The sequence below is a fragment of the Bos indicus x Bos taurus genome, chromosome 28 (genome assembly GCF_003369695.1).
Source record: "Bos indicus x Bos taurus breed Angus x Brahman F1 hybrid chromosome 28, Bos_hybrid_MaternalHap_v2.0, whole genome shotgun sequence".
NCBI lineage: Eukaryota > Metazoa > Chordata > Mammalia > Artiodactyla > Bovidae > Bos > Bos indicus x Bos taurus.
Genome location: NC_040103.1, coordinates 7,029,344 through 7,043,634, shown reverse-complemented (window position 1 = coordinate 7,043,634; position 14,291 = coordinate 7,029,344). Strand labels below are relative to the sequence as shown.

Here is a 14,291-nt window from a genome sequence, read left to right as displayed (position 1 = left end):
TAACAAGGCCCGTGTGCCACAACTATTAAGCCTGGGCTCCAGAGCCCAAGAGACATAACCACTGAAGCCACATGCCCTAAAGCCCAGGCTCCACAACCAGAAAAGTCACCGCAAAGAGAAGCCCGCGTATCGCAACTAGGAAAAAACCTTAGAATCAACAAAGACTCAGCACAGCCAAAAAGTAAAATAAATGAAACCATCTTTTAAAAACCAAAAAACAGAGGGACTTCCCTTGTGGTCTAGAGGTTAAGAATCCACCTTCCAATGCATGAGACATGGGTTCGATCCCTGGTTGGAAAACTAGGATCCCACATGCCTCAGGGCAACATACCACAGCAAGAAGCCCCGGTCTGCAAGAAACACCTAACACAGTCATAAATGAATAAACAAAGGAGCCAGCTCGAGGCTGGGGGAGGCTGAGACAGGCTGAGCGCCCTGAAGCAGAGGCAGTAGTAATAGCAACAGCAGTGGGCCCTGGGAGCCACAGCAGTGGTCCAGACCTCCTAGTCACACTGTGACGGGAGGAGATAGGTACTGAGCACTTACAAAGCGCTAGGCAAATATGCCTGTGTAGCCCGGCACCCTTGCTTCTTCCTTTTTTTCTAATAGAATTTTATCTAAAATTTTTATTGGCCATGCTGCAGCTTACAAGATCTCAGTTCCCTGACCAGGGATTGAATCCAGGCCTTCTGCGGTGGAAGCACAAATTCTTAACCACTGGACTACCAGGGAATTGACAGTACCCTTGATTTCTCATTGCACAGCTTCTATGAGTGAATCCCTGATGCCTCAGTTTCCTCGTCTGTAAAGTGCAGTAATAATGCTTCCTTCCTTTAGAAGGCAAAGAGATTATGTAGCCATCTCCCCAAGCAAAGTACCTGCAACCTATCATAACACTCATTAGCAGGAAACTATTACTCTCATTATTACTGGAGACAGATCATCACCCTCATTTCCATTCTAAAGAACTGATTCCCAGAGAGCTTTAATCATCAAGCCAAAGTCACTTGCTTCAGCAGGAGAGGTGGGCCCCAAATCCAGTCCACAGGCCATGGCAGCCTCCTGGGGGAGTTCATTGTCCTGTTCTCAGCCATTAATTCCTACTGAATGCAATTTTATTGAACATGAGTTAGTTGGTTGTGAATACAGATGATCCAAGTAAAGATGTGTTACTGATCAATATCCAGTGTCTGGGTCCAGGGGGAACGCCAGGAAAGGAAGATGAAAAAAAACAAGGTGTGCCGTCAGACAGGAGAGATGCCATCAACCTGGCTGAAGTCCCTTTTCAAGACGCAACTCCTCCCAGAGCCCAGGCGCAGTCCCCTTCTCATGCTTTCTGGCAGGACCTGTGCACTTACCCTTCCCTCTGCCTGAACCAGCCTCCCCTCCCTCCCTGCCTGACAGGTTTTCTCACTTCAATTGCAAGGACTCTACCTCAGAAGGCTTCCTCCACAGAAAAATCTCCCCCTCAGGAAGGCCTCCTCCTCCTCCTCAGGCAGACCTCCTCCTCCTCATCCTCTTTCCCAGGAAGGCTTCCTCCTCCCCCTCCCCCTCCTCAGGAAGGCCTCCTCCTCCTCCTCAGGAAGGCCTCTTCCCCCTCCTCAGAAAGGCCTCCCTCTCCTTCTTTTCTTCCTCCTCAGGAAGGCCTCCACCTCCTCCCCCTCCTCCTCCTCCCCAGGAAGGCCTCTTCCTCCTCTTCAGGAAGGCCTCCTCCCCCTCCTCCACCCCATTCTCCTCAGGAAGGCCTCCTCCCCATCCTTAGCAAGGCCTCCTCCTCCTCCCCCTCCTCCTCCCCCTTCTCCTCCTCAGGAAGGCCTCCTCTTCCTCCTCAGGAAGGCCTCCCCCTTCTCCTCCTCCTCCTCCCCCTCCTCCTCCTCAGGAAAGCCTCCCCCTTCTCCTCCTCCTCCTCAGGAAGGCCTCTTCCTCCTCCTCAGGAATCCTTCCCCTCCCCCTCCTCAGATTATCCAGTTATCAGTGTCCCTGCAATTCTCTGTCCTCAGTTCTGAACCAGAATTTACCACCTCCTTCAAAGAATGAAGTGTCATTGCTCCTATTTGCACTTCCAGGGACACCGAGCAGGATCAGAGGAGGTATTTGTTGAGTAAATGAAGTCATCTTGTCCACCATCCAGTTCCACCAAGAGTTGTATTTTCTATTTTGGTTTTATATGTACCACATGCTGGGGCTTTCTTGCCTCCCCTTAGAAGACATACCACACAAGCTAATAAATATTCTTTGCTAACTGCCTTCCATCACTGGAGCCTGTCTGCCATCCACACAGAGACAGCCACAGTAGGGGGACCACCTTATCCTGTGCATCCAAGGCAAAACAAAATGATTCAACACTTCCAAAACTAGCACACAAGATGCAAATGGTTTCAAAAAATAGACCCCAAGCCAAATTGAACACAAATACCAAAGGAAGAGAAGCAGACAGACAGAAAGAGCTACATGAGAGTCTAGGCATACCCAGGGCAGGTTTAATTAGCTCTGCCCTGCAGACTTTCTCTGACACACACACAGGTATCCCATACAAAAAGGCAACTGGAGGTCTTCTAGTATCACTGGAACTCTGCAGATGCTTCCGGATACTTCCAAAAACATCTAGATACCCCACACACGTACTCTTTTTGAGAGCAGCAACAAGGTTCACCAAAGGTGTGAGACAGTCTGTGACTGGAGGATTGCCAGACATTTATTAAGCACCTACTGTGTGCCAGGCATGTGCCAGCCAGGTACTGTCACCTACCTACCTACCTACTGACCTGAATGCATTCATTTCCCAAAGTCCCCTGAGGTAGATTGTTAGTTCTGTTCCACAGTCGAGGAAACTGAGGCTCAGTGTTTATGATTTATACACTGCAAGGGGGGAGTCTAATCCCCTGAGCTGCCCAATTCTTAGTTTAATATACTTCCCATTAGCCACAGACATGTATGTGCAAATGTTAAGAAAGCAAACCTGGGCTCTGCTAGGCGATCCATGTGAAGAGTAGGCTCAAGGCTCACCTGGAGGCAGCCCTAAGGGACTTGGGGGAGGGAATCCCCGTTTTCACTCCTTGGAGGCCAACCCTAGGCCTGGCTGGAGGGGGGCCTGGGCCTGGCAAGTCACCTTTGCCCTCTGAAGTACCTCTGAGGTCACAGTGCCCAGCTCTGGAGGCCTCTCCATTCATGCCCAGCCTGCTTCTGCGTGCCTCCTGGGAGGTGTCCTGCCCAAAGTGGGCTGGGGGCTGTTATGGGGAGGTACCCCATAACTAAAGAGCAGGGCCGACCGATTTGACTTCATCAGTGAAGACAGAGGTACTTCCCATGAAGACCCCATGAACAAGAAGACACTTCCAGCTTCCCCAAGGGACACAAATATCCAACTCTTCCCCTCCCCAACTTACTTATACCTCTGGGCAAGATCCTCAGGAAGACTTGAATATGCAATGGTGAATGGCTACCCACTCCAGTATTCTTGCCTGGAGAATCCTATGGACAGAGGAGTCTGGTGGGCTACAGGCCATTGGGTCTAAAAGAGTAGGACATGATTGCGCGACTAACACGTTCTCTTCCCCCCCCCCCCCCCCCAGAGGTAGCACATGCACTAAATTCAGGTGTGGGTCACTCATACCAAGTCTTTCCTAAAATTGGGATGGGGGAAGGGAGAGACAGCCATGTGCAGGAAAAAACAAACAAACAAAAAATCCCAACAATCTTCTAAAGGTAGGAAAGGAGAAATAGTTAAGTATTAAGAAATATATAGAATGTAAGAAATTGTTGAGTTGCAGGTTAGTGCAAAGTGATGTTCTGAAAAGCATGGCTTTTGGTTCCAACAGCTGAGATTCCATTCCTGCTTCTCCACCTACCACTGTGGATCTTGGACAAGTCCATCCACACTTCTGGGCCTCAGAGGCCTCCTCTCTAGTATGGGGGCAACGGTACTAGGATGACTACTGGCAGGTGCCCTGCCAGCCTCCTCTCCCTCTCAGATTCCCTCTCTCCTAGTAACAAACAAGAGCTCGGGAGGGAATACAGGATCCTCAGAAACCATCACATAGAGGTCCCAGCTCCAAGATCCAGTCACAGGGAAATAGCAGAAGCCAGGTTCGCACTGGGATCCTTAGTCTAGAACAAGGGGTCTGCTTTCCTCAACCCACTGACGGTCCCTTCGCAGCCCTCACCTGGCCTAAGGAGACTCAGCCAGTCCACATTGGCCTCCTGGGAGGAGGAGTTGGGGGCTGAGGCTGTCTCCCTCTGCTTTTCCTCCTTTCCCCATAAAAAGGCAAGGTCCTCTTTACTCCAGCCGAGTGCCCGCTGGGTCTGAGTAAGGTTGCTCTCCGGAGCCGCTATGGGTCTCTGCCTCAAATCCCCTGAGTAGGGGGAAAGAAACGTTTTCCAGGCTGCTGGTGGCTTTTCGCTCACCTGCTGGCCCTGCCACGGAGCGGGGCATCGCTTGGCTTGTGGGCTGGGGAAGGCTCAGAGCGCTGGGCGGGATGTCTCGCCTGCGGCAGCCAGCCTTCTCTGAGCTATGCCTCTGGTCTGCCTGGGGGCGGGATGAGGTGAGGTGGGGTGACGCTCCCAACCCAGGGGACTCCGGACAGGCCTCGAAGGAGCTGAAGTGCGGGACAGGAGGCAGCCGGGTGGGCAGCCCGCGACTCCCTCCCCGCAGCCTCTCGTGGCAGCCGGGCGACCGAGCCGCCACCTCCGGAGGCGCGCGGCGCTGCCCCAGGGGCATAGGTAACAGGGTGCGAGGATCCCCGCTCCAGGCCCCGCCGACCCGGTCCGTTACCTTCCACTTTGGTGAGGGTCAGGACCGGACTGTTGCAGGCGCTGAGCGGGGCCACCCGGGCCGAGTGCTTCTTCATGATGAGCCGTCAGCCTGCAGGAGCGCCGCCGCCGATCGCCTACATCCTGGGGCCGGCTGGAGCGCGCCTCGCGGGCCCGTTGGCCTCCTCCGGGGAGGAGCGCGAGCTGCTGGCCGCCCCGGCCCTGCCTCCCGGGGCCGCCGGCCGGGCTCCCGTCGCCGCGCCGGGCTCACTGCGGCGGCCGCCCCGCGGAGCGCATCGTCGCCGGCCGCTCACCCACTCCGCACCCGCGCGCACAGCCTCCCGCTCCGAGGTTGCCGCAAACTCCAACGTCACGTACAAGTGCACTCCCCGCTCCCACCCCGCGGGCTCACCTGCTCCGCCCCCGCCCCGGGCCGCCCGCCCAGCCCCGCAGCCCGGCTTCCTCCCTCGGAGCTCGGCCCCAAGGGTTGCCTCCGGTCGGGGCGGGGGTCGGCCCGCAGCTCCCCGGCAGCCCCTGTCCTTTGCTGAGACCAGCGCACGGGAGGCGAGGCCCTGAGAACTTAGCCTCGGAGGTTCACAAGTTTAAACTGGGAGCTACTGACTTCGGATGGGGAGTTAGCCTCCTCCCTGCGCAAAATCCTGAAGTATTGGTTTACGAGAGGAGTCAGAAAAAAGCAAAGCTTTCCCAGGCTGGCATTAACTTCTTTGGAAGTCTGGGGGCACGTTATTCTGCCTGATCCCCTGGACAGCTCTTTTTCCTTTTGAGGACGATGCCAAGCCCAGAGAAGCAAGGCTGCCACGAGAAAACAAAGGTTTGGGACTTCTGCCCCTGCCCTGGTGCCCCAGCCCTGAGAGGTCCGACTGCCTGGGAAGCAGGGCAAGCTTCATTTCGGCCCAGATCCTAGGTTTCTGCTGCAGCTTTTGCCTCTGCAAGCCCTGGTCTCACCGCTCCTACTCTGACCCACCTGTAAGCTACTGGCCAATGATGCTTGATTAAAAGCAATGACATACCTCTTGCATCACTGGCTGGGCGATCCCTGAGTGACTACCCGGTCCCCAGGACGTTTATCTCATGATGGTGCATCATCACAGGTGCCCAGCCATCATCCTTGTGGAAAGGATGCACAGGACTTGTGTGGCCCAGGAACTCTAAGGGCTTCAGGGGCATCTCATTCACGCAGGCCCAGCCATCGCTTTGGTCTCACTCTCCGCTGGGAATCTGAAGGCTCCGTGCTGATTCCAGGTGGGTTTTGTTGTTACTGTTAAGCCCTTACCTCCCACTCTACTGGTTTCCTGTCACAAAGTGGATGTTCCACTCTATGACGTCATTTTTATCCCCCATAAGGGTAATTCAGTGGCATGGCAGAGGTGGACAGGGGTCTTACAGCAATCCGGTTTCCCTAGCCTGGAACCTACCAGGTATCTCTGATGACATCCACCTGCATGCTCCCAGATCTCTGGTGGAAGTGGCTCCTACCAGTTGCTTTTGTAGGGTTCCTGTTATTCGCTTGCTCTCTAGAACTCCCGAAAAGAACAGCATGACTGCTGGGTCTCCAAAAAGCCAGGGCTTCCCTGGGTCGCTGCCTCATTGCTCTAGCAAAGGAAAGGCCCTCTAGTGGTGGCCTTCGCACTGTGCGCCTCTTACTCGGACCTTGTCCCCAGGACCCTAGAGATGACACCACAGTAAGTCAATAAACCGTTCCCTTCTTTGTAAAAATTAAGCACAAACAAAAAGCAAACCAAAAACCCCAAAAAATCTCATCTATTAAAGAAGACCTTTCAGCATAATATTCCCACGTGTTGTTTCATCAGTCAACTTTTGCCATATACACAATAACTAAATAAAATAAACATCACATCATAACTTACCCATTTTATGAGCACTATGTATCAAGTACTGTGCTAAGTGTTTTACATAAATCACTTCATTTTCTACTCGCAAAAGCTCTGCAAAATTGTTACTTAGTTTTACAAATGGGGAAACTGAGGCTAAGAGAAATGAACTAAATGTTCCAGGTAATATAGAAACCAGCTGAGCAGGGATTTATTTATTTTTCTATTTATTTTTCAATGGAGGAAAATTGCTTTACAATGTTATGTTGGTTTCTGCCATACAACAACTTGAATCAGCCTTTATATACATATTCTCTCCCTCTTGAGCGTCCCTCCCCTCCCTGCATCCCCCCTCCCCCAGGTCATCATAGAGCATCAGGCTTGGCTCCCCGTGTTAGAGAGCAAATTCTCACCAGCCACCTATTTTACATATGGTTCTGTATCTATGTCGATACATTCTCCATTTGTCGCACAATTTCCCTACTGTGTCCACAAATCTGCTCTCTACATCAGTGTCTCCATTTTTTCCCTTGAGCAACTCTGAACAAATCAAAAGCCTACACCTACAACTGCTATGCTATTCTTTTATGTTATAAAATGTAAAATGTAAAAATTCCATGTAACTATTCCAGTTGAGGTAGGAGACACAGTAATCTGTAATCCATTTCCTTTCATTTGACTGTGGTTTTAGGAGAGCTCACCGTGCTCATGCTTGTCTGGACTGCCAAACTCATTTTGCTGCACAGGTCACAACCAAAATGTCCAATAAGTATCTGCCTAGCTGGTTTTTTAGTTATCTGTACATGTGTGCACACGAAGTTGCTTCATTTGTGTCCAACTCTTTGTGATCCTATGGATGGTAGCCCACCAGGCTCCTCTGTCCATGGGATTCTCCAGGTAAAAATACTGGAGTGGGCCCCATGCCCTTCTCCAGGGGATCCTTCATGACACAGGGATTACACCACCATCTCTTATGTCTTCTGTACTGGCAAGCAAGCTCTTTACCCCTAGTGCCACCTGGGAAGCCCTTTTAGGTATATATTTTCTATTTATTGCAATCTTAAGTGTAATTCAAATATATAATTCAGTTCAGTCGCTCAGTTGTGTCCAACTCTTTGCGACCCCATGGACTGCAGCACGCCAGGCCTCCCTGTCCAACACCAACTCCTGGAGTTTACCCAAACTCATGTCCATTGAGTCGGTCATGCCATCCAACCATCTCACCCTCTGTCGTCCCCTTCTCCTCCTGCCCTCAATCTTTCCCAACATCAGGGTCTTTTCAAGTGAGTCAGCTCTTCGCATCAGGTGGCCAAAGTATTGGAGTTTCAGCTTTAGCATCAGACCTTCCAATGAACACCCAGGACTGATCTCCTTCAGGATGGACTGGTTGGATCTCCTTGCAGTCCAAGGGACTCTCAAGAGTCTTCTCCAACACCACAGTTCAAAAGCATCAATTCTTCGGCGCTCAGCTTTCTTTATAGTCCAACTTTTACATCTATACATGACCACTGGGAAAACCACAGCCTTGACTAGACAGACCTTTGTTGACAAAGTAATGTCTCTGCTTTTTGATATGCTATCTAGGTTGGTGATAACTTTCCTTCCAAGGAGTAAGCGTCTTTTAATTTCATGGCTGCAGTCACCATCTGCAGTGATTTTGGAGCCCCCAAAATAAAGTCTCTCACTGTTTCCATGGTTTCCCCATCTATTTCCCATGAAGTGATGGGACTGGATGCCATGATCCTCGTTTTCTGAATGTTGAGCTTTAAGCCAACTTTTTCACTCTCCTCTTTCACTTTCATCAAGAGGCTCTTTAGTTCACTTTCTGCCATAAGGGTGGTGTCATCTGCATATCTGAGGTTATTGAGATTTCTCCCGGCAATCTTGATTCCAGCTTGTGCTTCCTCCAGCCCAGCATTTCTCTTGATGTACTCTGCATATAAGTTAAATAAGCAGGGTGACAATACACAGCCTTGACATACTCCTTTTCCAATTTGGAACCAGTCTGCTGTTCCATGTCCAGTTCTAACTGTTGCTTCCTGACCTGCATATAGGTTTCTCAAGAGGCAGGTCAGGTGGTCTGGTATTCCCATCTCTTGAAGAATTTTCCACAGTTTATTGTGATCCACACAGTCAAAGGCTTTGGCATAGTCAATAAAGCAGAAATAGATGTTTTTCTGGAACTCTCTTGCTTTTTTGATGATAGATAATTAAATATTACTAAATACCCTTGCCATTAATTTCACTCTAGGACATTTTGCTACCCAAGAGGTCATCACCTCCTTGTGGCTTTCAATTTCTGCTTATCAAAGAGATGGTATGGTACCAGTTCTCAACTTCTTCCCCTTAGTTTTAAGCATTGAGTGTTTTTCTCTATTCAACTCTATCAGCCTGTGTGCTCCCTCACCTTGTGTTTCAAATAAAAAACAAACTTCCTCCACTCCTTTAAAAAATATTATGTTTATTTATTTATTTTTGCCACACCACCAGCTTGCAGAATTAGTTCCCTGGCCAGGGATGGAATCCATGCCCTCTGCAGTGGAAGCTTGGATTCTCAAGCACCGGACACCAGGGAAGCCTCCTCCACTTCTTTTTAAATCAGGAGGCCCTGCTACTTTCCATAGGAACACTGATACTCCTCAGTGTACATCTTTTTCGGGAGTAGGTGTGATGCATGCAGGCTACGTAGCTTCAGTCATGTAAACTCTGTGTGATCCTGAGAGGGTAACAGGTAGGAAGGCCAGGGGTCTCCAAAGGGAGGAAATAGGCTGCAAGTGTCAGACATTTTTATCTCTCTTAAGCTGCAGGAGGAAACTATCGATATTTTTTTCTTCTCCATACAAAGTTAAAAGGTTTCTCTTAAAATACTGTGTTACCAAAATGACACCTGGTTTCACCGGAAGTTAACTATTCTCAAACCTTGAGATAACCAATGCATTTTTCTTATGGAAATGTTTGTCTTAAGCTATGCTAATGTACTATGCATTTACCCCAGACTCTGTCTTCAAGTTGGTTCTGCCTAATGGTTCAGAAGCCTTTGACTGTATGGATCACAATAAACTGTGGAAAATTCTGAAAGAGATGGGAATACCAGACCACCTGACCTGCCTCTTGAGAAACCTATATGCAGGTCAGGAAGCAATAGTTAGAACTGGACATGGAACAACAGACTGGCTCCAAATTGGAAAAGGAGTACATCAAGGCTGTGTATCGTCACCCTGCTTATTTAACTTCTATGCAGAGTACATCAAGAGAAATGCTGGGCTGGAGGAAGCACAAGCTGGAATCAAGATTGCCGGGAGAAATCTCAATTACCTCAGATATGCAGATGACACCACCCTTATGGCAGAAAGTGAAGAGGAACTAAAGAGCCTCTTGATGAAAGTGAAAGAGGAGAGTGAAAAAGTTGGCTTAAAACTCAACATTCAGAAAATGAAGATCATGGCATCTGGTCCCATCACTTCATGGGAAATAGATGGGGAAACAGTGGAAACAGTGTCAGACTTTATTTTGGGGGGCTCCAAAATCACTGCATACAGTGATTGCAGCCATGAAATTCAAAGACGCTTACTCCTTGGAAGGAAAGTTATGACCAACCTGCTAAGTCGTGTCAGTCGTGTCCGACTCTGTGCGACCCCATAGATGGCGGCCCACCAGGCTCCCCCATCCCTGGGATTCTCCAGGCAAGAACACTGGAGTGGGTTGCCATTTCCTTCTCCAATGCATGAAAGGGAAAAGTGAAAGTGAAGTCGCTCAGTCGTGTCCAACTCTTCGCGACCCCATGGTCTGCAGCCTACCAGGCTCCTCCGTCCATGGGATTTTCCAGGCAAGAGTACTGGAGTGGGTTACCACTGCCTTCTCCAAATGACCAACCTAGATAGCATATTGAAAAGCAGAGACATTACTTTGCTAACAAAGGTCCGTCTAGTCAAGGCTATGGTTTTTCCAGTAGTCATGTATGGATGTGAGAGTTGGACTGTGAAGAAAGCTGAGTGCTGAAGAACTGATGCTTTTGAACTGTGGTGTTGGAGAAGACTCTTGAGAGTCCCTTGGACTGCAAGGAGATCCAACAGTCCATTCTGAAGGAGATCAGTCCTGGGATTTCTTTGGAAGGAATGATGCTAAAGCTGAACTCCAGTACTTTGGCCACCTCATGCGAAGAGTTGACTCATTGGAAAAAGACTCTGATGCTGGGAGGGACTGGGGGCAGGAGGAGAAGGGGACGACAGAGGATGAGATGGCTGGATGGCATCACCGACTCGATGGACGTGAGTCTGAGTGAACTCCAGGAGTTGGTGATGGACAGGGAGGCCTGGCGTGCTGCGATTCATGGGGTCACAAAGAGTCGGACACAACTGAGTGAATGAATTGAACTGAATGGCTCAGAAACTACTTGACAAACCAGTATGTTATACTCAGATATTGTTCCCCTAATCTATGTAAACAAAACTATTTGTATGGTAACTTGCCTTTCTACAAGATTCAAGTTAATCATTTTATGGCCCGGGATGAATCATCTGGTGCCAAGATTATCCCTAAATGCATCTTATGGGTGAGAGGCCTGGTGCCATTCTGAGTTTTAAGACATACCTTTCTTTCATTAACAGACTGCTAGTGACTATATAACATCCAGCTGAAGACTAGCAGGGGGGTACTCTTTCTGCCCCCTTCTGATGCCTATGTCAGAAGCTTTCTCTATCTCCTTTATACTTTAATATAAGTTTAGTACACAAAAGCTCTGAGCGATCAAGCCTCGTCTCTGGCCCCAGATTGAATTCTTCTCCTCTGGAGGCCAAGAATCCCGGTGTCTTTTCGTTCAGCAACAACCTTTCAATCTCATGGACTCTAGCCTTCCAGGCTCCTTTGTCTATGGGATTCTCCAGGCAAGAATACTGGAGTGGGTTGCCATTTCCTTCTCCAAGGTGTGATGGGGATTCATATTTAAAAACTGACATACATAAGAGTATTCTAGAAAGTTAACTGTGTACTGGTGTATGCGTATAAACCAGTATCTTAAAAATTCAAACAATTTAAAACTCTATGCTGGAGCTAGGCTATAATGATCTAATTCAGGGATACCTAGAAAATCACCAAGTTTCCCACTCAACAGCCAAATCTCAAATTAAAAAAAAAAAAAGTGCTAATAATTCTTTCAATAACAATAAAAAAGAGACATGATCCTTGAAATATCAATGGAAACAACTCTGAATAAACAATATCCAGGACAGAGGATGGATCACTTGACCTCTCTTCTTCTTTGGAGGGTATGTTGTTGTTTAGTCACTAAGTCGTGTCAGACTCTTTTGCAACCCCAAGGACTGTAGCCCGGCAGGCTCCTCTATTCATGGGGTTCTCCAAGCAAGAATACCAGACTGGGGAGCCATTCTCTTCTCCAGGGGATTTTCCCCACCCAAGGGAAAATCCTTGGGTCTTGAACCCAGGTCTCCTGCGTTGCAGATTGTTTACCAATGAGCCACCTGGGAAGTCCCTTTGGAGAGTATGAGTGGGAGCCAATAACTGAACAATATTATTGGGCATCCACCTGTCTTAAATTTAGTATTACAGAGATTAATCTGAAAGCAGATCTGGGATGACATTTTCCAGGTCATATTCATTAACAGCTCTTCCTTGCCATCTTCTAAAAATGTATGGTTCACTCATCAAAGTCAAGCATTTCGTCAGCTCTACATCAGATGGCCGCTGTTCTGACAGAAGCGTGTTCTTTGTCTCTGACCCCACTCTGTTGTTTGTTTTTCTGTTTTCCTCAATGCAGTTGAGGACGTGGGATATTTAATGGCAGTTTGTGGCAGCCTGGTATGGTGTACTCATGGAGAATAGATAGTCTAGCTTCTCTGCTCTATTTTGCTTTTGTTTTCTTCAGTGTTTCTCCTTTTATTTTTATTTATTTTATTTTTAAAAAAATTTTATTTTATTTTAGGGAGAGGGTGGGATGATTTGGGAGAATGGCATTGAAACATGTATAATATCATATATGAAACGAGTCTCCTTTTATTTTTTAATTGGAGTATGATTGCTTCACAGTGTTGCTGTGTTAATTACTGCTGTACAATGAAGTAAATCAGTTATACGTATACATATATCCCCTCCCTCTTGAATCTCCTCCCAACCCCTCCCGTCCCACCCCTCTAGGTTATCATGGAACACCAAGCTGAGTTCCCTGTGCTGGACAGCAGGTCCCCCCTAGGGAAATATATAGATGCTTTTGAACTGTGGTGTTGGAGAAGATTCTTGAGAGTCTCTTGGAATGCAAAGAGATCAAACCAGTCAGTCCTAGAGGAAATCAACCCTGAGTATTCATGGGAAGGACTGATGCTGAAGCTGAAGCTCCAATACTTTGGCCACCTGATGTGAAGAGCCGATTCACTGGAAAAGACCCTGATGCTGGGAAAGACCGAGGGCAGGAGGATAAGGGGATGGCATAGAAGGAGATGTTTAGGTAGCATCATTGACTCAACGGACATGAATTTGAGCAAATTCATTCACTCTGGAGACAGTGGAGGACAGAGAAGCCTACTGTGCTACAGTCCATGGGGTCACAGACAGACATGACTTAGGGACTAAACAACGACAGCAACAACATCAGGAGACACAAATAAACGTGTGCATAGTATTAGAGATCCTTGTAGCCACAAACTGTAAATGACACAAGTCTATCAACAGGGAAGTAATCTGTCACGTGTTTATGTAATAGAATATTTTAAGCAATGTAAATAAATGGGGTAAAGCTGGAAAAAAAAGAAACTAGATGGTCTCTGTGTGTTTGAAGTAAGTTCAGTGAATAGATACGAGGGTAACAAGCCTTTGATGCAGAATTTACATACCACAAACCCGATTTTTATACTCCCTGACCTGCCCCTAACAACCTTCTTGCTATCTCCCCACTTCCCACTTGCAAACCAAAGAGAAAGAAGTGGAAGAGGGGTCCCAGAGAAGAAAGGAGATGAAACAGCTGGTTTCTCCTACCACCAAGTGGCTATATTTCAGTCGCAACCCACAAGTAGGGGCCTACCCATGGCCCGTTAGGAAGAAAGAGGCAGATAAGCTGGGTGAATCACCCCGAAGCAGGTGCAATGTAGGGCCTGGCCAATTCCTCAAATTCTGGAGGCCTACCACACTTCCTCCTGGCATGGAGCTCCCAGCTCTGGGCTTACGTTCAGGCTCCAGCTTCCCTAAATAACTCGTGCTGCCCAAATAACCTAACCTGACTTCCTGAGCAGACTCACGATTCTGCCATCCATAGGGGTCACTGGCCTATTCCTTCCTCTCTGCTGGTATGTGAATACATATAGGGCCTCCATGGTGGCTCAGACGGTAAAGAATCCACCTGCAATGCAGGAGACCTGGATTCAATCCCTGGGTTGGAAAGATCTCCTGGAAGGGAATGGCAACTCACTCCAGTATTCTCGCCTGGAGAATTCCAAGCACAAAGGAGCCTAGCGTGCTACAGTCTGTGGGGTCACAAAACATCAGACACAACTGAAGCGACTAACACTTTCACACGATAGTTAACTAAGGCATCCAATCTCTTTGGTGGGGTTAAGTTGTACTTATGACTCTCTTGAGTTTCCATGCAAGACAGCATGGAAAATACCTTGAACAATGGCCAAGAGCTTGAGTCTGAACTCCAGCCTTGCCAGCTGGAGTGACCAACCTTCAGTGGTCACTCAG

The 14,291-nt window shown here is 48.4% G+C and overlaps 1 protein-coding gene across 2 annotated transcripts in view; it reads right to left on the bottom strand.

The window, feature by feature from the left end:
* The window catches only part of SLC35F3 (solute carrier family 35 member F3), a 426,467-nt gene that overhangs the window by 142,167 nt on the left and 270,009 nt on the right, over nucleotides 1–14,291 (bottom strand). Inside the window, exon 1 of one of the 2 annotated variants that reach the window (XM_027530751.1) lies at nucleotides 4,772–5,083. The exons of the other annotated variant lie outside the window; for it this stretch is intronic. Coding sequence (XP_027386552.1) covers nucleotides 4,772–4,847 — 76 coding nt within the window. The 5' untranslated portion in view covers nucleotides 4,848–5,083. Of the gene's footprint in view, nucleotides 1–4,771; nucleotides 5,084–14,291 lie in introns of those variants that run through there. 2 annotated transcript variants of the gene reach the window in all.